Consider the following 27,019-nt stretch of genomic DNA (forward strand, 5'->3'; position numbering starts at 1 on the left):
ATAAATGTAACTAAGTTCCTTAACCATTGGAGAAATCGTTCAAAGTTCTTATTTTATTTTATTTTATTTTTTAATTTTGTCAGTCCACATGTGACACCTTTGGTCAGAGTCAAAAAGCTAACCCTGCATCCTTGGGTAAAAACCATTTTTATTTTTGGATCTCTGGGCTTTAAATTCAAAGCATGATTTGTAGGAGGCCGGGGTTTCTGCTGTGAAATAAAAGGTTTTTCCTTTATAATATTTTGGGTCTCCAAATTTTCAAAACTGTATTTTATGGTTTCTCTTTGTTTTTGTTTAAAAATAAATTTGTTGTGTGTGTTGGGGGTGAGGTAGAGGTGTTCAAGAAGAAAGAACAATAGCGAACAAACAAAAAAAGTCACTTTGATTAAGCATAGTTAGTGAGCTCAGTGAAGCATGTTTCATCCTGATGCCAAATGACGCTCACGAAAATTGCAGCAATTTTTGATGCACTTGCCAATGTTTGTGTTATTTTTACTTTAAAGATGTAGCAGATTGCTCCAAAATAAATAATTTAAGCCTAGCGTTTCAAAAGAGTCCAAGCGCTTGCGTCTTTCACTTCTGGCTTCTCTTCTGGGACTAAGCTGTGCCCAACAGAAGCAATCCTCATTTCTATATAACACTCCATTTGGAGGGCTGTTTTCTTGCTTTGTTTTTCAAAGTTGAATCTATTTCTCACCATTCTGTTCCAAATGTCGTAGATTCTATCATTGTTCTGAGCTGAAGCAATAACTCCTCTTATCCAGGAACACAAGGAAATAAACTCCAAAGCATCTAGATTCATGACTTTATGGGAGGAGGGTTTCGAAGGGGTGCTCTGGGGTGAGACCTAATCCAAGCTCCACAGGAATCTACAATTTCCATACTGATTCATATTTAGATTTTGAGCCATGAACAATGGGTCAGATTTTGTGCACAACATCCTCAGGATAACTTAAAATAGATTGGCAAATGAACTTCACACAAAATGACCCCATCCTCAAATTATTAGACTTCTCATCTAATTGTCTTTGTGGTATGGTACAATCTAAGAGGGAAGAAACATCTATGATAAAAAAAAATTAAAAGTGAATTTTTGTGCTATTCTGTACTTCCTAACTGCGCATGAATGGCTTTTATAAGCAGAAAAGAGAAAATGGCTTTTACCAAAAGATAAAATATAAAAAGACTAGAACAATAAATTGACAGGCTTGTGTTCTCATCAACATAGGCCGCCATTGTGAGGTCCATCAGATGATTGGGAACTACATGTGGGACCCTAACACCAACAAGTCATTTGACATTGGCGTCAACAGAGACAGCCTGATGCCTCTCTGGTGGAATGGATCAGAACCTCTGTGGGTCACTCTGACCAAGGCCAAAAGGAAAGTCTACATGTATTACTGGCCAGGTGAGTGTGTTGACATCCAGACCCTTCCAGCCTCCCATATCTCAAAAACTGTGGAGTCTCTGAAAACAAATGATGTAGTTTTCATGTTCAAAGACCAAGCCAAGGTTTGGAAAATGGGATCTTTACAAGAAATATGTCTTACAGGCATGTGTTTTAAACTTTTGTTTTGAGCTCTCTAGCAATAGAAGACACAATGCTGTTTCCTGATTTCCTTGCTTCAGCAATATTGCTGTAGTATATCATGCTTTTTCATGTGCAAAATTTTGGATATCCAAAAGAGATAAATTATGTGTTGCTTCTCTGCTTTACAAAAGAATTTGGCATACTATTTCTATAGATTTTGAGCTCCCCTGCAAGTTGAAAAGAGGATTCAAAGCACTTACAACTTTTTGGTACTGCATTAAGTGAATTCTCTTTGTATTAATATTCCTCCTGTACATCATAGATCAATGAGAAACTAAATTACTTACTGCAATGAGGTAAGTCATCATGCAAACTACCCTGGCTGCCGTGAGAAGTCTTCAGAATACTCTCGTCTTGGCAGTCAAAAATCTTTCACTAAGGATGAGAGGATTCAGTGATAACAAAATAATCAACTTACAGTTGTCTTCCCATTGATGGAATTCATTCTTCAGGTAAGCGGGTAATATGACTTCCCTATGTACACGACTTTAGACACACTTTTTTCCAAATTCTTAATGGTGTAATACTGCTGATTGCCATGATGGAAGAAGATGTCAGGAGAGGCCTAGAAGAAATGAAGAGATTTAATGGGGAGAGGCAGCGGTGGGGGTGGGGGAGCTCATTTCCCTGGGTTAGAGGACAGCAGCAGCCTGATAAAGTTGTGAGAGTGTGGTGGGTTGTGGGGGAAGGTGGCAGGTGGGGGTCGGGGAGAGCAGAGAGAAGGATGAGTAAGCCAAGGCTGAATCACAGATGGCCCACACTGAAGGCGTGGGCCTTCAGCAGGGTTTTGGAGGAAGCTGGTTGGAGATGGTCACATGGGGAGCTGCTCAGGGCACTCAAGGCTGTGCCAGCTCTTGGAGGAGCATAGAACACAGACAGATGGAGACCATGGAAAACCGACCCACAGCCATGCTGGGGAAAATTGCCACAGAGCAGAGACTAGCACCCATAGGTGAGCCCGTGAAGGCCAGAGCAGGCTGCATAAATTCAAAACTAGGTAAAAGAACAATTAGACACAGGCTGGCTCTGCTGGCAGATAGAATGTCGGGGAGAGTACTGGAGTTTCTTCCCAAGACACCTGGGGTTCTGCCCATAGCTACTACCTCAGCTGACATGATTTCAAGCAAGGGGAGGGTTTAAGAGGACTTCATTGCCTCAGATGGAGACTCAACTTTTCAGAGTTGGACATGAGATCAAGAAAAGAAGTCAGTCCACGAGCCAAGCTGATCAGATTTGCTAAAAGAGCCGAGCTCATGGTTCCGCCCAATATGATGAGGTCTCAAGCCAAAGGATGCATGTTGAGGTCATTCTCAGAAATCATTATCAACAAATGCAAGGGCCCACAGGCATAGGCCTGGGAAAAGGAACAGATTGGGCATGCTTCCTTAGGGACCACCTTAGAAAAATCTAAGGACCATCAGGATGCCTGTTGCCCCAGTGCTATAAGGGCCATCTTACATCTTACGGTGGCTGGTTAATTTAACTTCCTGTCTTGGAACTTGAGCCTTTCATGCTCTGAAGAGCACAATCCTCATCATCTCTCCCTAGCTCCCCACGTGTTGCCTCCTCTACACATGACCTCCTTTCGGTGGCCTTTCAGATAGCAGTAGATACCATTGCACATGAAGGTAGGGAATGGTCCTGAAGGGACACAGCTGCCATATTTTAGTCCTCTCTCTGCAGTGTTACAGAGCATTATTCTATATCTCATCCTGAAGGATCTGGCTCCTTCATGATACTAAACAACTTGAAGTTATATATCCCTGAGTATATATTAAAAAAATCTCAAAGCTAATTTGCATGTAAAATATCATGTTCTCCTCCAAAATAGCTCCTTAAGGGCAAGAAAGGTCCAATTGCTTCTTTTGATTCACAGTTTAACAGCTAATGTGATGTGACAAATATGCCTTAAGATCAGTTTGTAGTGTTAACTGTTGGGAGGAAAGAAGCTAAAAAGAAAGTCTCCTAGAATTCTTCAGTGACCTAAATGAAGATTAGCTAAATATTTGGTCATGATGAAGTCCTAATAGAAATTGGATGAAAAGTCTCTTGTATCTCAGACACTGTCCAGTCCTTCTAGGCATCTAGTTTGGAAGGATCTCTAAGAGCTAAGTGCCTCTGAAGGCCCTGCCACCCAACCCAGCCAGGAGTACTCTTGCACCCTCCATTCTTACTGGCTGACAGATGGGGGATTAATGGTCACTTCTATCCTTTCTCCCTCCACCCTGGTCCCCTCCAGCCCCTCCAGAGCTAACAGCCCACTGAGTGTTCATTTATCTCTGCGAGATTAAGTGAAGTGCAGTGGCATTTCTTCTAAACATGACTTGATTTTATTTTTCTTCTCAAATCCTCCTTTTCCTTCTCCACTTCCCACAGGACATTGTACAGACCTCTGGATGAGGCCTGGAAAATCTTCATTGCTCCAGTGAGCTGTGTTATGACACTTTGAGTCTCGCCGTGAAGTCAATATTTAGAAGTGTAATTTAGAAATGGCAGTAGTTCAAGTTTTCCTGTCAGGTAGATAAAGCAGCAGACGGAAAAATTCATCAGCGGTGAAGAGTCCAAAATAGTCCACCTCATGGCTCGAGAAATTTAATATTGTAAACAGACCCTTTATTACCCCACCCAATGGTGCCATTGAGCTTTGCAAGGAGAAGTGTATCATGGGAAATGATCCCAGGCTCTAAATCAAGTATTTCTTTGGGAAGCCCAAAGAGATCATCCAGTAACCGCATGTCTGGGGTCTAGCAGTGCTCTGCCAAGAATAAGAGCTGAGTGCTTGTTGTTCGCTAATTTTATCCCCTATTCCATTTCTATGGTTTGCGATCGAAGAGGCTCCAATATTCACTTCATATTAAGGGCAACCCAAAGCAGAGTAGGACCGAGGAGGAAAAATGAGGGTAGATGGGAAGATAAATAAGATACTGTATGGAAACAGAGTTTGAGGTCCTTGGACATTTGGTGCTGTCATACACAGTGGCAGTGGTTTTAAAGTTTATTCTTACGGTTATCATGAAAAACAAAAAAGAAACAAAAATTAGAAACTTTTTAGGAGTCTCTGGTTAAAACTCTTTGGAGGGTTTGAAGACTCTGAGTTCAGGGTCTTTTATCATGTGTTTTGCAGTGTGAACTCCCTGCAGTCAAGCACTCAGGGAGACTTGGGAGCAACCATTCATATGGCCCTAGATAGTGTTGGGTGTGGGTCTGGGCTCTTTTACTGATCTCTTTCTGTCCTGTGCATGTGTTCAGTTAGATAGGACACTTTCTGTATGGGGAAAGACACATTTCCACCTAGCTTTCCCTTCTATACTTTTCAGAGGTGGGCTAGTTGGGGATTTTATGGGTGGGTATCTAACTTAGATCCTGTCAAGTTTTGGTTGTTACAAGCAAGGTGATTTCATCTGCATAAGGGGACATGCACTGGCTATTGATTAAGAATTGTGGATTGTTCACAGCATCTTCCCCATTCCTGCCACGGTGGGTTCCTGACAGCCTTCAGCTTGGCTGAATTTAGATGCCTACACTCAGGCACGGGGACAATTAGGGGCCCAGCATCAATTATACAAATGTCTGAGTTAACATTATGTATGGCTCAGTTCTTTGGCTCTATGAACAGAACTCCAGATATCTGGATAAAACCTAAAGATTTTTTTCAGACAAATATTTGACATTGCAAGTGCAAAGGATCCAGAGTTTCACTGAATTTTCTAATAATATCACCAGTTGAGCATTAGGATTTAAGATGTATGTAATTTTAGAACCCAAAGAGGCCCTGCTATGTAGTTTGCTGATTCTTACAGCTGATTCAAGGCCTTGTTAGGAAACTTATCAATACTATGGATCCCCTTTGCAGAAGAACACACCCATGCATACAACATTCATAATTTTTGCTTATTTATTTTATTTTTTAGATTTTTATTTATTTATTCATGAGACACACACAGAGAGAGAGAGAGAGAGAGAGAGAGAGAGACATAGGCAGAGGGAGGCTCCATGCAGGGAGCCCGATGTGGGACTCAATCCCGGGACTCCAGGATCACACCCTGAGCTGAAGGCAGACGCTCAACCGCTGAGCCACCCAGGTGTCCCTGTGCTCTTTTAATATAAGAAACTACAATGATAAGGATTGGCAAATGGTCTCTGACATAACAATACACATATATCTAATCTATATCTAATTGATTTGATTTTTTTAATGTGATAGAAACATGTGTTAAGAATCACCGAAGTACCAAGCAAAACTCATGCTCCTATAATTAATCTTGTCTGGTTGGAAAGGACTTGGGTCAAAATTCTCTAAGACTCTTTGGGTTGAATTCACCTTGAGTCATTTCCTTCGTTTGTCAGGAAATATGGTAAGGTCTGCAACCCTGGTGTTTCTGTCTGCGTTAGCAAGGAAAAGTATGAATTCTCATTTCCAGTTGGAGGCTGTCTCAAAGAAGTGATCTTCAAAAGCATTCTGCAGGACTTCTAGGTGGCAACGATTTCTGCTGCAGAGAAACTGAGGAGGTGTGTTGCCTATCTGGACTGCTGCCTGCAAGAACAGTTCCTCCAGTGCTGGAAAGTTTTCATAGTTGTCCAACTACCTGCAATCTCCTCTCACAGGCTGGCGTCTTGGCCAAAAGAGCTCACAGTTTCTCATCAGCATCCATTATGGTAATTAGAAAGCCTTAAAGAGAAATCCAGGGATGAACTTCTATTCTTCACAAGTCGTGGCAACTCTGTCTCTTCATAAAACAAGTTAAAAGGGAGTGACTCTGGGCCCTGAAATCAGCTCTTAGGAAACAATTATGAGCAAAACCAGATACAAGCTCTCCTCATTCTATTCCCCCTCCCTCCAGGAACTCACCATCCCATGGAGGAGACAGATGATAATCTTATACTTGCCCAAATAAATGTAGAAATCCACTTGTTCAAAGTATAATAATGAAAAGTATATTGCATTATGACATCATCTAATAGGGGATCTGGTTTCATCTGAGAGGGTGACACGAGTTGACATCTTGGGTAAGTTGGGGAGTTGGTGGGAAGGAGTACCCAGGCTGAGGGAACAGAAGAAGCAGGCTCAAGAAGCTGAGAGGGAAGGATGGATGAGGTGTGGATGAGGTGGAGAGAAGCTGAGGCGGGCCAAGTTCTGTGGGCCAAGATGGAGAATTTATTCCCATCCTGAGAGGAATAAGAAGTCACTGGAAGTCTTCAAGGAGGAGGAATGCAGAGTCATACTTGCATTTTGACAAGACCACTCTGGCTACTCCATGGAGAATGGAGTGTGGCACCCAGAGAGGATGGAATAGTCAGGAAGTTATTGTATGGACTTAGGAAGGAGATGAGAATAACTTAGACCAGGGTAACAGAAATGATGAGAAATGGAATGATTGGGCACATATTTAGGAATTAAGATTGCCAGGACTTGGTGATGAATTGGGTTGAGCATTGGCAGGCATGACACCTGGTTTCAGGTTGACAGAACTGTGTGGATGGTGGCGTGGTTTGGGGCAGAGGAACACTGACCCTGAATTGACTCGGAGACGTGGGATGAATGGGCACGACAGGAGCCCAGAGGAGAGAGCTGGCGGTACAGAGGTGTGGTTCGTGGCTGTGGTGTCAGGGGTCATGGAGCAGCAGCTCACCTAGGGAGAGAGCAGACCTGAAAAGAAGAGAGAGTTCCAGACACAGCCTTGAGGAAATTAATGATCATGGGGAGGAGAGCCTGCAAAGGGAACAAAGAAGGAGTGGCTCGAGAAGCAGGATTACAAACAGAAGAGTAGAATGTGTAATAAAGAGCAGTGATGTCCCTTATAAAGGCCTCTAATAAAGGACTTGATCTCATCTGAGAGAGCAGGGAAAAGTGTTACTGAAAAAAAGACTCAGTTAAAACCTGTTGGCACACACTCGTTACAGAAACCAAAGGAATAAAACGGTTTCAAGATGGGAGTGGCCATCACCAGTGCTCACTGTTGAGAGATATTACAGGGACTGCAAAAGGCATCTGGATTCATTATCAGTGTGCATGGCGGTGGGGGGGTCACAGGCAAGCTCTGAACTTTGTAGGAGTTTCACCTCTTTAACATTTTTTCTTTTCTTTTTTTTTTTTTAAAGATTTTTATTTATTCATGAGAGACACACACACAGAAGCAGAGACATAGGCAGAGGGAGAAGCAGGCTCCTCACAGGAAGCCCCGGTGTGGGACTTGATCCATGGACCTGAGATCAGGCCCTGAGCGAAGGGAGACGCTCAACTGCTAAGCCACCCAGGCGTCCCTCTTTAACATTTTCTAATTTAGACTAATAATAATTATTATTAATAACTCAGGGTGCCCTTTAATTTCTATCTACTGCAAGAGAGTTTGGAAGGTAGTAGTCACAGTGATTATTATACTTCATCTAGAATTGGTTTTGAAGGAAAACAAAATATACAAATCATAACATTTGGCATGACTTCTCTCACAAAGGCAATTTTCAGTTAAACAGGAAAAGATGATGAAAAAAACCCAACACTTTTTTTTTTTTTTTTTTTTTTTCTGGTTAGTAACTGCTTTGAACTCCAGTAAGAGTTGATATCTGCTAACGAGAAACAAGGCACATTTCCTCGGGTTGGGAGGCAGATGAGAGATCGGCAATTACCATCCACTATGGCTGATGCTCTGATTATACTAGACACAGGGTATCGGATGAGCAATGTAGGACGGATTTCTAGGAGCATTCGAGGCAGAGGAAAGGACTGCCATCTGTGGCTCAAAGACAAAGCAAGCTAGGGCATGTCATCTTTGCAGAGCTGCGGAGAAAAACAAGGTGGCAGCTGGTTGACTATGGTGGGAGTGAAGAGATATAAAACTAGAAATGGTCAAATCTTTAAGTACCTTATATGGCAGCTCAAGGGATTTGAGTCCAAGGGACAGGGTGTATTAGTAAGTTAATGTCAGTTGCCGAAAGAGATAAACCCTAAAGTCTCAGTGGCTTAGCCCAATAGAAATGTATTTTTTGCTCACACAAAGTCCAAAATGGGTATTCCTGACCAGCAGTTGACTCTCAAAATAAAGATGTAGACACTGTTGGGGACAGAAATATGTCCCCCCAGATTTTGTATCTTGGAACTCTCCTCCACAGTGTGATGGTATTTGGGGGTAGGGCCTTTGGGAGGCAATTAGGTTGAGATGAGGTCATGAGGATTGGGCTTCCATGCTGGGATTAGTGCCCTTAGAGGATGAGGAAGAGACCAGAGCCCTCTCTCACCGCTCGGTTAGAAGGTGACCCTCTGCAAACCAGGAAGAGGTGCCTCACCAGACACCGAATCTGTTAGAATAGATGGGTCTTGAACTTCCCATCTCCCAGAGCTAAATGAGAGAAATAAATGTTTGTTGGTTAAACCACCCAGTCAATGGCATTTTATTACCATACCCCAAACAGACCAAAGCAGAAGGGAAGGGGGGAGGACGAAAAAGAAGATAAGAAGGGAAATGTGAGAGACAGACATTACCCCCCACATTTATTAGACTAAGTGAGGAGGCAAATGTGCCAGAAGCAAGGCTCTGGATTATTGCAACTCAGAACAAGGGAACTGGATTTTCAGGGCTCCTGTTCCTGCCATCATTAGGACTTGGAAGGGCTGGGCGTTCACCCTCCGTCTCCGGGGTGCTCAGGGCTCACTGTTGCACCCCACCCCGTCTGGCCTCCTAAGCGACACGCCAGCCACACAGGTCCCTGAGCCCTGGCCCGCCCTGTGTACCACCTGCCTCCCATTCTCTCGGTGCCCCTGCTGCCAGCTGATCCCATGGAGAGATTTCAGCTGAGGCTAATGATGGGGTATCTCAGGGTAGACAGTATTTTATTCTAACAACTCCCGGTGTCTTGCTAGTTTAAAGGAACTATGGGAATTATTGGGTAGGACCCAATGAGGAAGAAAGTTTTGTGCTTCAGGATCAGGATCAGTGGCCTCTCTCTGGGCTGATTTTGGCATTTTGCCAGCTCCAGAGCTTGTTTGGGGTCAAGGTTAATTCTCAGGGAGAGCTGCATCTGGCCTGAGCTGATGCTGGTGTGGGAGGCTCGGAAGCTCTGCAGAGCCTCACCACCCCCACTTGCTCTCTGCATCAGCCCAGGCATTGGACTCTGGCCTCAAGTGTCTGGGCAGGCTTGGTTGCCCCAGGGAGGACCCTTCTTCCTGCAGAGGTCTTACCAGAGAACTCTGGGGAGAAAGCTGCACCCCCTCCCCCTTCCCAATCTGGGCAGTGTCTGAGTCCAGGGTTCTTTCCTGGGGTTAGCAGAGTGCAATCGGAACTCCTTATTCAGTAGGATGCCCACCTCAAGTACCAGCTCCTGCAGGTGGCCTCCAACGATCCTCTGTACTCCCTGTGGGGTCCTCTTTTCTTGCCTGCTAAGAGGCAATTATATTTTTTAAGTTTCTGTCCTTGTTTCTCCCTCCTCAGAAGAGATTCCCCACCCTGGGTGCAGGTAAGAACCACATGAGGCTGTTATAAAATACCAGTGTGCAGGCTGCACGCTCAGAGGTTCCAGGGCAACTGGTTTGGGGTGAAGGCCCTTGTATCAATGTGCGCAAAAGTTCCCCCAACTGACTCCTGTGCAGCCAGAGCTGAGAGCCATTGCCCTAAGACCCTCGGCTGTTTGTCTGGTACCTGCCACCCGATGTGCGGTCCCTGGCCCTTCTCACTGTCCCCAGCTTAGTTAAACTGTCATGGGAATCCTCTTTACCTGCCCTAGTCATGACTAGGGAACCCTCCGGGGCCACTCTGCTCTGGGATGTTTGAAATCAAGACACCTTGGCCTTCTCTGATGCTGGCAAGGAAAAGAAACGGGGTGGGTTGAGGATCTAAAGTGAACCATGCACTTCACACGCATCCCTTTATTAAATCCTCAGGACAATCATGAGAAATGACTGCTCTTATCCCCGCTTTAGTGAAGGAAATGGAAGTTCCAGAGAGAACATGCAGCCAAGAAGCCAGTAAGTGGGGCTGCCGGTGGGGGTTGTCTGACTCCAGGTCCCATGCCAGGTCCCCTGCCTGTACCTGAGCTTTGGCCCAGGCTGGGGAGGGTCTTGTGCTGCTGGGGCAGCCACTGTCCCTCCCAGGCTTGCCAGCCCAACTGCCCAGAGCAGAGCCAGCAGGGATTCGGAGGGAGGGGACCTGGCAAAGTGAAGAAAGGGCCCAACATTAGTGCTCCTGTATTAAACAAGCCTTCAGTAGAGATTGCTAGAGTCTTAATTTTTGGTGGCTAAGAACAGTCCTGTAGCATTCCTCCTGGATCTGTGCTGCAGGCTTTGCTGGTCCCAAAGTTCTCTAAGTTGGCAGGTAGGCCCAGCCACGTCTGCTATGCCTTCCCCCAGGGGGGTCTGTGGGTGGCTGGCTATTTGCCAAAGGGATTTTGTTGTGTTGGGACAAAGAGGCAGCATGTTGACCCCACCAGAGTTCCTTGTGTGGGGGGAGCTCAGTCCCTCCCTAACCTTCCTGTGGTGTTTCCAGCACTTCACTGAAGCACTTGGGAAACCTCATGGAAATTTATAAAGAGCCAGAATGGAGCTCTAGACCAATTCAGCATCTCCCTCACTGTGGGACCTGGGGACAGTCACTTAATCTCTCTGTGCTCCAGTTCTGTTATCTATCCTACAGGAACGACCATACGCACCACTCAGGCTTGTTGGCATGTGATATGAGATAAGACATGTAGAAAATCTGACCAGAGTAAATGTTGAGTCACTAATACACCCCCTGCCCTCCTAGATTCTAAAAAGGGATCTTCAGTTTATACCCATTTTAAATCTTTTTTTTTTTAATTTTTATTTATTTGTGATAGTCACAGAGAGAGAGAGAGAGGCAGAGACAGAGGCAGAGGGAGAAGCAGGCTCCATGCACCGGGAGCCTGATGTGGGATCCGATCCCAGGTCTCCAGGATCGGGCCCTGGGCCAAAGACAGGCACTAAACCGCTGCGCCACCCAGGGATCCCTTTATACCCATTTTAAGTCACTAAGGGGGACCCCTCTGATCCAGGCCACTCTTAGCCCAAAATACAGCTGCAAGGTGACATCAAGAATTCAAATATACATTTGCAGCAAACACCACAGAGTGAAATAAAGCCCTACTTTAAATCACTAAGAGAATTCTGGGATAGGTCATCAGGCCAGTAAGGAACAGGAGGAGCATGTATCCAGGAAAGGGGTAGACAGAGGGGGCTGACCACTGGGTCATCAGAGAAAAAGACAGATCCTGTCTGTTCAATGTCTTAGGGCTGGGGGACAGGAACCATGGACAGGATTAGCATACACAGGACCACATGCAGAGGTAGAGCCTAATAATGCTGGGCTGTGTGGCCATTGGACAGGCCACAGGCTGTTTGCCCAAGGATTGCAGAGAAGTGACTTTGCAGGGCCTCCACACAGCACTCAGTTCTGGTCCCAGATATTCCCAGTAGTGGCTCAGAACCATCCCAGATGTTGAAGAGACCAAAGTTCCTCCATATATATGGGATAAAGAGCTGTTTGTAAGGCTTGGAGACCACAGCTCAGATTTGGGAGTGGGGGGATGAGGGATCCCCGGATAGGTGCTAGAGTTCTAGCAACCTAGCTGATAGGGCTGAGGTCTGCAATAGAGGACTCATTAGCATCTTGCCTCTTAAGTAGATCTAGTCTGCTATGATCTAAATACCAGGAAACCACCTACTCAGAGAAAAAGACTTTGGGAATACCATGTGGTGTGGAAGTCAGGATGGCTTCCTTTGAGGGGAGCATGATGTCACTGTAATCATGTAATCAATTGCAAGATTTAGATAATCTTGAAGCATGTGCCAGACCCAGAGACACTGCTGATAACTTGTATGAGGGGGCACCCAGGGGGATCATTCCAGGAGCAGTCATTCATTTCTCACCTGGTCCCACTTGGAGGAAGTGCTGTCCTTAACCCTGGGCTGGAGATTTTCCCCATCTAAAGCTAACTAGTAGATGCAGAGATTAAAGCTTCACCTTTGGCTTCATTAGGCTTTGCTGTGGTTTCCCCACTGCCTTCCTAACACGGAAACTTAGCTAGGGTTAGGCATATATTCCTTTTCACCTTGGTTTCCCATTAGTCACTTTTTATGCCCAGTGAGTCATTTTTAGTTGAGTTTTTGGAATCTGTTCTAATGGGTGAGTTGTTTCTTGTCTCATTTGTCTCCTGGGCTTGCTTTCTGCTCCTGCACACAAAAGCAGTCTTCAGTGGCATCTTGTGCTCTGGCCAGCCCACCGCCTCCTCCCTACATCAGAAGAGAGCCATCACCAGAGGTGTCCTAGCTCTGTGGGCCAGGCCAACCCTGAGGAAAGGGTCTCTGAGATCAAAGGCCACACTTTCCCTAAGGACTTGTTCCCACAAGCTCCTGTGCCTCAGATGTATTTTCCTGGAAAAGGTTACATGTTTCTAAGAGAGTTAATTGGCTTAGCTGTTTTAATAAGCTCTCTTGAGACATGTATTCAACAGTTGTACACCTGCCTCATATCACATAAAATGCAGCTCACAGGGGTTATTGTTACAAGATGTGTCAAAGTTGGCAAGCTGAGCTGTACTTGGAAGGCGAGACCTGTGCTCTTGGAAGTTGGAGAAATGTGATTTTTTTATGGGCTCAACTTGGTGGTCCTTAGAGAGAGTTGCCAGGAAGCAAGGATCAGACAGGAAAGCAGTGTGCATAGTAGAAAAGTACCACAGCTGGGAGAGTTGATTACTAGCCGGCCAGGAGACCTTGGGACATTCACTTCTCCCATCTGAGATTCTTTGTTAAATAATTCTTTGTAAACTTGATTTCTTTGTAAAATAAAGGGGTTTGATGTGAGGCTTCCATGAAGGGCTCTGAAAGCTGTGAGTCGTGCAAGGATGCCATGTCCATGGGAGCATTGCTAACATAATAGACATCATAGATTTGCATATTTATTTTGATAATATTTTGGTCCCTGGCAGTCAAATGTTGTTGTAACAACATAGGTATATTCAAATAAGTTTCTGTTGGATAGTAGTTAAGTGTTTTTTAAAAGAAATGCCTTTTTAAAAAAATCAAGTGTGGGCTTAGTGGTGACCCTCTTTGTTCATTAAGTTCCCTCTGACAAAGGATATTTTTATTAGGTTGTAGAAGAGGATACTCATCCAGTGTGAGGTTGGAATATCCAGCAGGAAGGTGGATTCTAGTCAAGATGAGATAAGATGAGGTCTTAAAAGTGAACCGTAATTAAGGCAGTTCCCTTCAAAGTTCCCTGGGAATGGGGAGGAAACAAGATGGAGTAAAGCCAAAACATGCCCTCATGGTGTTTGTGAAACTAAAATCTTACTCCAGAGTTCCCAGCTGATCTTTTAAACTGTGAGATTCAGGCGATTGCCTTTGTTTCCCCACAAATCCCTATACAGAGATCCAGGAATCCTGTTTTCTTCAGTCATGTTGAGGTGACCTGCAGTGACCTTAGCCGACTAGGTCCCATGCTCCTCCTGAAGTCATGGAAATGGCCTGAAGACAGCAGACTCAGAGGTTGAGCAACACACCCTCTTTCACAAATTGGGCCTGTGATAGATCTGGAAAGGGCCCTCAGACCCCTGATTATAGATCTCATGGGATCCACACAACACCTCCCATCACCACCACTAGTCTGCTGATTTCCATCAGATAAAGACTAAAGAAAACAAAACAATTCACTAAAGACTAATTCACCTGGGAATAATTAACCTTGTTCTAATACCACCAGTTTCATTAATTTCATGTTCCACTGCATTGTGGCTATCATCTCTTGCTAGCTATTTCCTTTGCCAGTCATTTATTCATTGTGGGTTATAGGATTAGAGGTATGGTAGATGTGTCTGCCTTTTGAGATCTCACTAAGGGGAAACCATTCTGGTGGACAGAGCAGAAGGATTACACTTGTCCCAGTTTCTGTCCACCTGGGTACTGGTTTAATTCCTTCTCAGGGGCACAGGGAGGTATATAGTTTCTATCAAAATTAACTGTGTTTGCAAGGCTTGGATTCAGAGCATCTCTGATGGACTGAGATACGATCCTTTCACTCCATCATCTGGATCTCTGGTGACCTGAGTAGATAACAAATGAAAATGCCCTCATTTGCTCTGCTATGAAGTTTCTTTCTCTCTCTTTTCTCACAGAGCTTCAGTTGTGGGACAACTACAGGAGAATAAATTATACATCCATCAGTCATACGTCACCCCCAACCCACCCCTCCCCACTTCATGCCCAACTGCTTTCTGAACATTACAGTTCCTATAGACTAGAGCTATTGTTGCCTGGTTTCATATTTCAGGGGTCTTCAGACTTGGTTCCCCGGGATTTACAAGAGCAAGATTTCTTTTGAGGAAATCAATTATAAGATCCTTAATGTTCATGCGCATTGCACATATTGTCTTGACTAAAAACATGCCCTTTCCATACTTTACCTAAGAAAGGAATACCCCTCAGCCATCTGGAACCTTACTAAAGTGCATTGCTCTGATAGATGAAAGCCTTTAGATACCAAAGAAAGGGACAGGTCAAAATATTGGTGTAGGTGTTGAGTATGTGAATACATCTGGTGATAAAATTACAAAACTTTATTAAACAAGCAAGTATTTTCCTCTGCTTACTTTTAAGTTATTTAGGAAAAACTTAATTGAGTTGTTGGCTGAAACATCATTTAAAAATTTATGATGATAGATCACTATGTGAATCTTGGCATTCAAAGAAGCAGTTCAAAGAATTAAATGATATTGATACAACAAACTACTTCTATCTCCATCTACCTATTTACGTGAACAACTCTCTTAGCACTGAGATTTAATAAATAGGAATAGAATGGATTCTATTTGCCTTATTCTAAAGATCAGACATATTCATCCATGGATATATGAATTGATTTTTAAAAGCATCCCTATTCTTTTCATTATAAGATGTGTTTCTAAGAAAATGTAACTCTTTATGTTTAAAATTTATTTATTGAGATTTGATGTTTCTCTTGGTAGAATGACAGGCTAAGTTGTATTTGAAATAACTCTTCTCTCCAGCAAAAACTAGAAAAGCTGCTGGACTATGTGTGAATGTGCATGTACATAATGGATCAGAGACATACCAAGACCTAGAAAATGAGGTATATCTGACAATTGGTATCATGTCTCCTCTCCAGTGAAATACTGATCTCAAAAGCAGTTGAGAGGCTAATAAACTGAACTGAGCTTTTGATAGACTTACAGAATGGGAGAAATGACAAAAATTGGAGTTCATAGTCCACCAAGGAGAAGAGACCTAGTAAATATCCCAGACCTTTAGTTGAACAATAAAGGGCAACATTCTAACAATAAGAATGAGCTAGACATGGGCAAAGGAAGTAGACTTTTTGAGGACTGAAGCCTTCATAAAGACAGAGGTGAGTTTTGAACCATCTTAACCCACTGTGAATTGAGAGAGTCTGCCCATAGCCTAGGTGACCATTGAAAGCAAACCATTTGCTCTCTAGAAGAAGATTAACAACTATGGAGGGGCAAGTGATATCTATAATTTTTCATATATAATACATGATATTCAATTATTTAACCAGAATACAAGAAAACAAGGCCTGACTGAAAAATTGGGAGAAATAAACAGATGATAAGTCTTGACTGAAAAATCAAGAGGAAAAAAGGCAGATGGTAAACTCAAATCCACTAATGATTCACATATCAGACATGTACTTTAAGGAGTCATGATAAAATAACTAAATGATAAAATGGAGACTTGAACTAACTAACTAGAATTTTTTTAAAAAAAGTGAATTCTAGAACTGAAGACAGCTATCCAGCTTAAGTACAGAGGGGCAAAAGAATGGAAAAGGTGAAAAGAATATAAGAGACATATTGGGTATGGTGAAAAGGCTACAGATGAATTAGAAAGAGAGAATGAGACACAAGTAATACTTGAGAGATGCTTGAGGAATTTCCAAAACGGACATGAGATATCAAATCAGATACAAGAAATTCTGTGAAACACAGGAACGTATATTGTGAATGTCAGAACTACCGAAAATCAGGGCAGCCTGGGTGGCTCAGTGGTTTAGCACCAACTTTGGCCCAGGGCATGATCCTGGAGACCCAGGATTGAGTCCCACATTGGGCTCCCTGCATGGAGCCTGCTTCTCCCTCTTCCTGTGTCTCTACCTCTCTGTCTGTTTCTCATGAATAAATCAATAAAATCTTTTAAAAAAAAGAACTACTGAAAATCACAGGTAATGAGAAAAATCTTAAAAATTGCCAGGGAAAACTTTTCAAAGGGTATATAATAAGACTGACAGCTTACTTTCCAACGGAATATTGGAATCCAGAAAGGCAATGGAATGGTCCTCAAAGTGATAAAAAAAAAAAAAAAGATTAACCCTAAATTCTATATCCATTGAAAATAACCTTCAAAAATGAAGACCAAAAATGACTTTTTCTCGAGACAGAAAACAGAGAATTTATTCAACAGGTTTAGAGTAAAGGAAATACTAAATTCTTTAGGCAGAAAGAAAATGGTCACAGATGGAAGCACAGAGAAGGAGAAAAGAATGAGGAACAACAGAAAGGGTAAATAGGTAGGTAAAAATAAATTAATAATAATAATAATAATAATAATAATAATGTTTGGATTATTTAAAAATCCATAGAGAATTTAAATACATGACAACAGAAGCAAAGAAGGTGGGAGAAATGTAAAATTCAGAGTTTAAGTATTCCAGTATCTTTGTATCTTTCTAAAGTATTCAAACATCTTTGTATTTGCACAGAAATGCAAATTTATATTAGACTTGAATAGTTCAATATTTCAATTTTTTTGGTCATATCTAGGGCCCTATGCCAAGAAGATATTACTTAAAATATATACATAGCAAGCTAATAAAGGTTGAAAAATGGAACAACAATAATAATACATACTTAGTCCAAAAGAAATCAAGAAAAGAGAGAAAAACTATCAATTGATGAATACATGACATTTAGTTAGATGGCTGATTGAAACAGATATCAGTAAATACATTACTGAGGTAAAAGTTTACTTTTTTCTAATATTTTATTATTTTAGTTAATCTGAGTTATTCTATTTGCATAAAGTTCAAAAGCAGGTGAAACTAATCCACATTGTTAGAATAGTGTTTACATTTGGGAGAACAGGGACCGGAAGGTGCCTCTCTGTGAGAGTAATGTTCCCTCTCCTGATCTATGTGTTGGTTACACAGCTGCATTCACTTTATAGGAATTCACTGACCTGTGCAAGTATGATTCACTCATTTTTTGTCTCTGTTAAACTTTCATAGACATTTACATTAAAAATATCATCAGGGGATCATCAGGACAAAAACAAAAACTAATATATGATACTTATAAAAGACATACATTAAATGTAAGTATGCAGAAAAATTTTAAGTAATAACATTTTAAAAAGAAATGTTACCCAAAAAACTAACCAAGAGAGAGGTGGTGCAGCCACACTAATATCAGGCAATGTATACTAAAAATCCAGACTATTTTAAAATAAAAAAGGACACTTTTTGTTGATATAAGGTTCAATACACCAAGAAAATGTAACCATTCTAGATTGTAATGCTCCTGATTGTACAATCTCAAAATAAATAAAGCAAAAATTGAGAGAACGAAAGGAGTAATAGGTAAATTCACAATAGATATTAGAATTCTGATTTCCAGACCTCTTTTCAGTAACTGATAAAATAAAAGAACAAAAAAATTCGAAGGGTACAGAAAATTTATACTACATAATTAACATATTTACCTAATTGACATTAATAGAACATTGCACCCAACAACTGATAAATTATTCTTAAGTGCACATGGAACATTTGTAAAAAATGACCATATGTTAGTCATAAAGCGTTTCTCAACAAATTGAAAAAGTGTGAAATCATACAGAATGTGTTCTCTAACCACAGTGTAATTAAAGTACAGTCAATAATAGAAAGAAAACTTTAAATCCTCATATATTTGGAAAATAACCAGAGACTTCTAAATAATTCATGGTTCAGAGAAGAAGTTACTGTGGAAATTTAGAAAATAGCTTGAATGGAAGGTTAGTGAAAACACTACATATAATGTAGCAGGATAAGTGGGATGCAACTAAACTCATGCCTGAAAGGAAATCAATACTCATACATGCATATATTGGATAAAAAAATGGCTGAAAATCAATAATCTAAGTCTCCATCTCAAAGCAAATAAAATTCCACCAAATGGAAAAAAGGCAATACTAATAATAAGAGCAGAAATGAAGTAGAAACCAAACATACCAAAGAAAGTGTTAACAAAGCCGTACTTGTTCTTAGAAAAATACTAGGGGCACCTGGGTGGTTCAGTAAGTTAAGTATCCAACTCTTGATTTCGGCTCAGGTCATGATCTCAGGTTCATGGGATCAAGCCCCACATTGGACTTAGTGCTCAGCACAGAGTCCTCTTGTCCCTCTGCCTCTGCTCCTCTCCCTAGCTCATGCACTCTCTTAAAATAAATAAATAAATAAAAATTGTTTTTTTAAAGAAAAAAAACTAATAAAATGGATGAAACCTTGACAAAGCTTATCAAGAAAAGAAAAAGAGAAGACACAAATAACCAATAATAAAGTGGAAAAGGAGGCATGAACCTACAGACATTAAAAAGCCAGTAAAATAATACTATTAAAAATGTTATGCCAATGCATTTGACAATGTAAATGAAATAGATTTCTGGAGAAAAGTTACCAAATGAACAAAAAGAAACAGAAAATTGGAATACTTTTTTGAAAAAGATTTTTTATTTATTTATGAGAGAGGCAGAGACATAGGCAGAGGGAGAAGCAGGCTCCTCACAGGGAGCCTAATGTGGGACTCGATCCCCAGATCCTGGGATCACTCCTTGAGCCGAAGGCAGACACTCAACCACTGAGCCATCTAGGCATCCCAAAAATTGGAATACTTCTATATCTATTTTTAAATTAAATCTTTAAAAATCTTTCCTAGCAGAATGCCACACTATTAGAGGCCTCCACTAATGAAGTTTTCTAGCATGTAAAAGTAACATCAGTCTTACACAAACTCAGAGAATGTATAATGATAAATCACATACATAATGAAGTCAGCATAAGCTTGATACTAAAATATGGCAAAGATATAAAGAGAAAGTCAAATTACAGGACAACCTTTTTCATGAACATAGATGTAAAAACTCTGAACAAAATATTTGTAAATTAAATTAATCAATACGTAAATAGTATAACAGATGCCAACCAAATTGGGTTTATTACAAGAATAAAAGAGAGGTTTAATATTTTAAAATCTATCAATGTAACTCAACAGTGACAGAATAAAAGTAAAAAAAATTGATCATTTTCATAGACACATAAACACTATTTGATAAATATCAACAACCATTCATAAAAAACTCTTAGTAAATGAAAATGGAATTTATAAGAATGAACTCTGAGTAACTAGTAAAATACCTCCTTAATCTGAAAAAAAACTACCAAAAACTCTACAGTAAACATAATAGTTGATAGTAAATGGGTTCAGGAATGAGATAAGGATGCCTCCTACCATAACTTATATTTGAAATTAGATTTAGAGGTCCTATCCAGGTGGGGGATATGAATGGGGAGGGCAGGAGTAAAAATAAAACAAAAAGAAGAAAAAAAATTGCCATTATTCTAAATTACTCTGCAAGAATCAAAAGAACTCACTTTTAGAGTTAATAAGTCTTTTGATTAAGGTCAATATTTTATTTTATTTTATTTTTTTTAATTTTTATTTATTTATGATAGTCACACACAGAGAGAGAGAGAGGCAGAGACATAGGCAGAAGGAGAAGCAGGCTCCATGCACTGGGAGCCCGACGTGGGATTCGATTCCGGGTCTCCAGGATCGCGCCCTGGGCCAAAGGCAGGCGCCAAACCGCTGCACCACCCAGGGATCCCTAAGGTCAATATTTTAAAACAATTGTATTTGTATATACTAGGAAGAAAAAAACAGAAAATGAAATTCAAAAACCAATATCATTTACAGTAGGATCAAAAACCAAAAAAATAAAGGAATAAATCTAAAAAAAATGGCTTGAGAACTTTACTTAGAAAATTATTTAGAGAAAAAAAAGAAAATTATTTAGAGAAATATAAAAAGAGCTTAAAAAGTGGAGGAATATATTATGTTAATGAGCTGGGAGTCTTAATATTCTGTCAACTTTCCCAAAGTTGATCTCTAGATTCAGTGTAATCCCAATCAAAATTCCAGCAGTGTGTGTGTGTGTGTGTGTGTGTGTGTGTGTGTGTGAATTGACAGGTCAATTCTAAAATTGATATGGAAATGCAGAATCAAGAATAGCAAAAACAATCTTGAGTCAGAGAGTAAAACTGTAAGATTTACTCCATTGAATATAGACTTTTGAAACTACAACAGTGAACACAAAATGGTATTTATACAAGAGCAGACACATAGACTAAGAGTAAAGTTTAGATTTTTTTTTTAAAGATTCATTTATTTATTTATGTGAGAGAGAGCATGAGTGGGAGGGACAGGGGGAGAGGGGAGAGGGAGAGAGAATCTGAAGCAGACTCCATGCTGAGCACGGAGCCCTATCCAGCCCTTAATCTCATGACCCTGAGATAGATCGTGACCTGAGGGAAACCAAGAGTTGGATGCATAAGTGACTGCTCCACCTTGGTGCCCCTCGTTTATTCTTTAAAAAAAAAATTAATTAATTAATGAGAGACAGAGAGAGATTGGCAGAGACACAGGCAGAGGGAGAAGCAGGCTCCATGAAGGGAGCCTGACGTGGGACTCGATCCTGGGATCATGCCCTGGGCTGAAGGTGACGCTAAACCACTGAGCCACCTGGGCGCCCAGCCCCTAGTTTATTCTTGAACAGACTTATCGTATCTGATTTATGACAAGGGTGACACTTTAGAGCAATAATGAAGGATAATCTTTTCAAAAAATTATGAGGCCTATTGAAGGTGTATGAATGTGTGTGTGTGTGTGTGTGTGTGTGTGTGTGTGTATCCAGACTCCTATCTAACACTATCCATAAAAATTAGTTCTGGGTAATTCCAGGTGGACTGTAGATCTAAATGCAGAATGTAAAACACAAAGTTTCTAGAAGAAAACATAGGTGAATATAATATCCTCATGATCTCAGGTAAGAAAAATTTTTCTTAAACAGGAAAAAAATAGCATTACAATATAGAAAAATGACTAAGAAAGTAGAACTTCTTGAGAACTTTTTGAAAATTGGGAACTTCTTGAAAAGACACCATTAAGGGCAAAAAAATTAGAGAGTAAATGCAGGTATAACAAAAAGAAGTTCATATCTGGAATATATGAACAACTCCTACAAAAAATAGCCAACTCAATAGAAAACTCTAGAAGATTTGAGCCAACACTTTACATAACCAGGTATCCCAGTGGTCAGTAAACATAGCTAAAAATACTTGACATTATTATTTATTAGAAAAATGCAAAATAAAACTGCAGTGAGATAATTCTATACACCCACCAAAATGGAAAATGGTTCATTAATAAAACTGACAAATCCAAGTGATGACAAGGAGGGAGAAACTGGAAATCTCATAAAGTGCTGATAGAAACAAACTAATAAAAACAGCTTTTAAAAGCTCTTTGGATTTATATAATAAAGTTGGACATATGCATACCCCAAATCTAGTAATTCTACCCCTACATATATTCCAACAGAAATGCATACCTAAGTGCATTAAAGGACATATACAAGAATGTTTATGTCAGCTTTATTTGTAATTTTTAAAAACTGGATAGTAATACAATAAAACTGTGTCTTAATCTGTATGCGAGAAATGGAAAGTTATCAGTAAAAAATACATTTTTGGTTTCCTAAAAAATAAGATATTTGAGTAAACTTGGTTCAATTCAATAAATAATAGTAAGAATTAAAAATCAACCACAATCCTTCTAAATCAGTTAGGAATTGTCTGCTGCAAGTAATAGAAACTCTAGCTAATAGTGAACAATGGATACACACATGGGAATCTTTGCATCACGTTACAAGAAGTGCTTTATGAGGTTCATCTGCTTAACAACCACATTTTAAAAACCCTGGTCTGTTGTATCCTTTGGCTACGGTTTGGCATATTTACTTTTTTATCTTCATACATGTTACCTCATGGTTTCAAGATGGCTGCTGGGGGTCCAGGGATCACACCTTCATAAGCTGCATTCCAAACTGGAAAAGACAGAAAGAGGCAGTGCCAGCAAAACACTTTATCTTTCATAAGGAAGCAACGCTTCCCACCCTTAGCTCCTCAGCAGAGCTCATGCTCCTTGGGTCATATGACCATTCTTAGCCACAAGAGACTCTGGGGAAGTAAGAGAGCTTTCCTCCTTCTACAGTAAGGGATGGAAAGGGAGGAGGGGGTTCAGAATGACTTCAACTCAGCCCAAAAATGTCTACCAAGCCAGCCAAAAAATTTGCCTTTTCTTAAATTCATTTTCTTCTATTCATTTCCTCGATTCATGTTACATTTATTTCCATTCTTCTCCGGAAACAAATAGGCTTTAAATATTTATAAAAATGAGATCACCCCAAAACATGAGAGACCCCTAACTCTGGAAAATGAACAAGGGGTAGTGGAAGGGGAAGTGGGCGGGGGGGTTGGGGTGACTGGGTGACGGGCACTGAGGGGGGCACTTGGTGGGATGAGCACTGGGTGTTATGCTATATGTTGGCAAATTGAACTCCAATAAAAAAAAATTAAAAAAAAATGAGATCACCCTTTACATACTACTTACTAGCCTCTCACCTGAAATATTATGCTAATGCATACAGATGACATGATGATTTTAATGCCTGCATCTAATTCAACCACGCAACTATTGCCAAATATTTAAATTACTTCTTTATTTTATAAATAGCAGTGTAATAAAGATGCTTATGTACACAACTTTCTTAGAATCTGTTCCTAGAAGTGGTCTGCAAGGCGAAGCATGCATACAATAAAAATTGTGTGAATATCACCTAACTACATTATTCTCAAAGGATGGGAGGGACTCAGGGATTCACCCCCAGGCATATGGCTCATATTGGTGTTTTCCAAATGGAAACCAATAGTGATCCATAGTGGACAGTGAAACCAATTTATGGCTTGTTAATCAGTATTTTAAAAAAAACCATAATAGAATAGAGTAAGAGAGTATTAATTAGCGTGCAATGTTCATAGTTTGGTGAATCTTTTGTTTCTGCCATAAGCGTGTAAATCCTGTGCTATGTCATGAAGCAATGTGAGTATTTTGCCACGAGTTACAGACAAAAAGTTTTTTAAGCTCCTGCAGAGGAACTCTTCAGGCATGGCTTCTGGTTTCCAGCACTCATTTTTAAATTTCCATTTCTTGTTAGCTGCCTTGATAAGAAATTTTATAGCAGTAATAAATTGCGGTAGGGATGGCAGCATTTCTGATTTGCTTCCGACCTAAATGAAAATGCATCCGGTGAAGTTCTGAAAAGTAGAATTTTCAGGGTAGTTAGTATCTAGCACGTCAGTGAAAGTTTCATTTCCTCTTTACATCAAGTTACATAAGGGTTTCCTTTTTCATTTATAAGGAGTTGTATTTATTTTTAGTTAGCTGTTATGATTAATTCCTAATTTTATTGCCTGTGGTCAGATAATATTGCATGGTGGTCTATAAAATTTCTGCTTTTTGGAAGTTACTGAGATTTTCTTTGTGGACCAGAATACGATCAAGTTTTTCTGTTAGGGTTGATAATATTGAGTATTCTATAATAATAAGATAAAATTTTCAATATCTATTGAATCCAGCTTATTGATACTAACATTAAAATCTTCTGTATATGGCTATATCTTATATATCATTTATTCTTTATTTTTTAAGCAGTCATTGAAATCTTCCAAGATTGCAATTTTGCACTTTATTTTCCTAAGACTACTGTGCATGTGTTGTGTATATTAATGGTATATAAACAATCATATCCATTCTCTTTTATTTTTATTTTTTATTGAGATAAAATTATATTAAAATTGTGTTCATTTCAGGTATCCAACAGAATAATTTTATACATATATATGGTGAAATGATTATCACAATAAGTCTAGTTAATGTCCGTCACCACACATAGTTACAAATTATTCTTTCTTTTTGATTTTATTTTATTTTTATTTATTTATTTATTTTTATTTTATTATTTTTAAATTTTTTTACAAATTATTCTTTAAGAGGAGAACTTTTAAGTTATCTCCTCTTAACATACACAACTTAATTGTTAATATGGATTTGTAGCTATTTTAGATTTTTGAGACTAACTTTCAGATGTTTTTTTGGTTTAGGGGGTGGGTTTTGTCCACTCATTTATATCAAACTTTTCTGTGTCATTTTATTTCAAGTGTAGATTTTTAAAGTAGTTTACAGTTGGATTTTGTTTGTCTCACCTTCACATTCTTTCAGAGTTTAATCCATTCACATTTATTTTGAAAGTAATATAGTTGGTTTTCTCTTGTATTATGTTTTCAATGTTAGTGCTTTCCTGGATATTTCCTTTTTAAATCTTCTTCACTTTTCATCTATTTTGTATTAGATTAATCTATATGCTTCTTTTTTATTCTTTTAGTGATTTGGAAGTTATGCATATACAAATTCCAATCTTAATATTCCAATCTTTGTCTATTGCAATCAGTGTCTAGAATGAAACAACATCCTTTTCCCATAACAACAATGAAATTGCTTTACTTTCCTTACATGGCACTCTCCTCCAATTTTTGTTGAAATAATTTGGAACTTTAGATCCAGATTATTATATTAAAAAATTTAAATATGCACTTCATTTTTCAATAAAATACTTTCACATAGCTACATTTCAATGTTTACTGCTATTTATTTTAAAACCTCATCTTCATTCTTGGATTCTTTTATTTTGACATATTTCTCAGAAAGCTTGAGTAGATTTTTATGGTATGGAAGGCATTTCTGTCCTCGTATGTCTGAAATTGCCAGATACCATTTTAAACTAATACCTAAAGTTTTGGAGTCTGATAAAACCAGATTCAAATGTCAACTCTTTCTTGCACTTGCCCTGTGACAATGGGGAAATCTCTTTAATTTTATAATTCAATTCCTAGTGTGTAAAATGGAGGCACTATTGGCATACAGGATTCATAAAGTTTATACCAATAAAGTGTATTAACACTGGTACATAGTAGCCAGTTGATAATCGATTGTTATTATTATTAATCTTTGAATAATACCATCATGATTCAACATCTTAATACAATGTTATGTATATTAAAGGTATTCGATTAAGTTATTATTTTAATTTTTGAGATATGATTTACATACAGTAAAATGGATAGGTCATAAGAGAATAGTTTGGCGCATTTTCAAAATTGCATGCACCTCTGTAACCACCACCCAAACCAAGATAAAAATTTTTTCCATAGTCATTCCTTTCAGTCAACCATTCCCATCCCCAGAAGCAAATATTTTCTGATTTGTATTGTTATAGATTCATTTTGTCTATTCTCAGGCTTCATATAAATGGAATCACACCATAATATATTCTTCTGCATCTGCCTTTTTTTTTCATTGTAAGATGCCACACTCCCTGTGTGGCATGTATTAGTAGTTTACTGGTTTCTACTGTTGAGTAGTACTTCACAGAGTAAATATATCAAAAATTGTTTTTCCATTCTCCTATTTATGCATATTTGGGTTATTTCCAGTTTGAAGTTATTATAACAAAGGCTACTATGAACATTTTTGTACAAGTTTTTTTTGTGGACATATGTTTTCATTCCTCTTGTGTAAATACCTAGGGGGTGAAATTGCTGGTTCCTGGGTAATGTATATTTGACTTTATAGGAAACTGGCAAACAATTTTATAAAGTGGCTATATGATTTTGCTCTCTCATCAGAAAATTATAGAAGTTCTAGTTGCTTATCTTCACTACCATTCAATATTTTATAAAATCTATTTTGATGTATAACCATACTGACTGCTTATATTTATTGTTGCATGGTATAACTTTCTTCCATCTCTTTTTAACCAGTGTAATTATATTTTAAATTTTTTCTCTTTTAGATAGCATATATTTGGGTCTTAATTTTTTATGCAGTCTGACTATCTCTGCCTTTTAAATAAAGTGTTTAGTTCATTTACATTTGACGTAATTATTGGTATGGTTGGATTTAAGCCTACCATCTTTGTATTATTTTTAAATTTGTCTTAGCTGTTTTTACTCTTCTGTTGCTCATTTCCTGTTTTCTTTTCCATTAATTGAATACTTCTATAATTTTACTATATTTTTTCTATTGATTTCAGATTTTTTTGAGTTTTTTCCTATGACTATGGATTACTCTAGCTCTACCAACATGCATCCTTAACTTTTTCATATTCTGCCCTGAAATAATATTACATTACTTCACAACAAAGTTAGAGTTTGTAAATTTTATAATGCCATTTGTCCACTT

General features: G+C 39.3%; 2 protein-coding genes across 2 annotated transcripts in view; one reads left to right on the top strand and one right to left on the bottom strand.

Moving 5' to 3' along the window:
• LOC112675239 (storkhead-box protein 2) overlaps window positions 1–27,019 on the bottom strand; it is a 556,032-nt gene that overhangs the window by 173,306 nt on the left and 355,707 nt on the right. The window lies entirely within an intron of this gene.
• The window catches only part of ENPP6 (ectonucleotide pyrophosphatase/phosphodiesterase 6), a 112,300-nt gene that overhangs the window by 48,887 nt on the left and 36,394 nt on the right, over window positions 1–27,019 (top strand). The window contains exon 2 of the mRNA XM_025471835.3: window positions 1,229–1,408. Coding sequence (XP_025327620.1) covers window positions 1,229–1,408 — 180 coding nt within the window. The remainder of the gene's footprint in view (window positions 1–1,228; window positions 1,409–27,019) is intronic.

The sequence above is a fragment of the Canis lupus genome, chromosome 16 (genome assembly GCF_003254725.2).
Source record: "Canis lupus dingo isolate Sandy chromosome 16, ASM325472v2, whole genome shotgun sequence".
In the NCBI taxonomy this organism is placed as follows: Eukaryota; Metazoa; Chordata; class Mammalia; order Carnivora; family Canidae; genus Canis; species Canis lupus.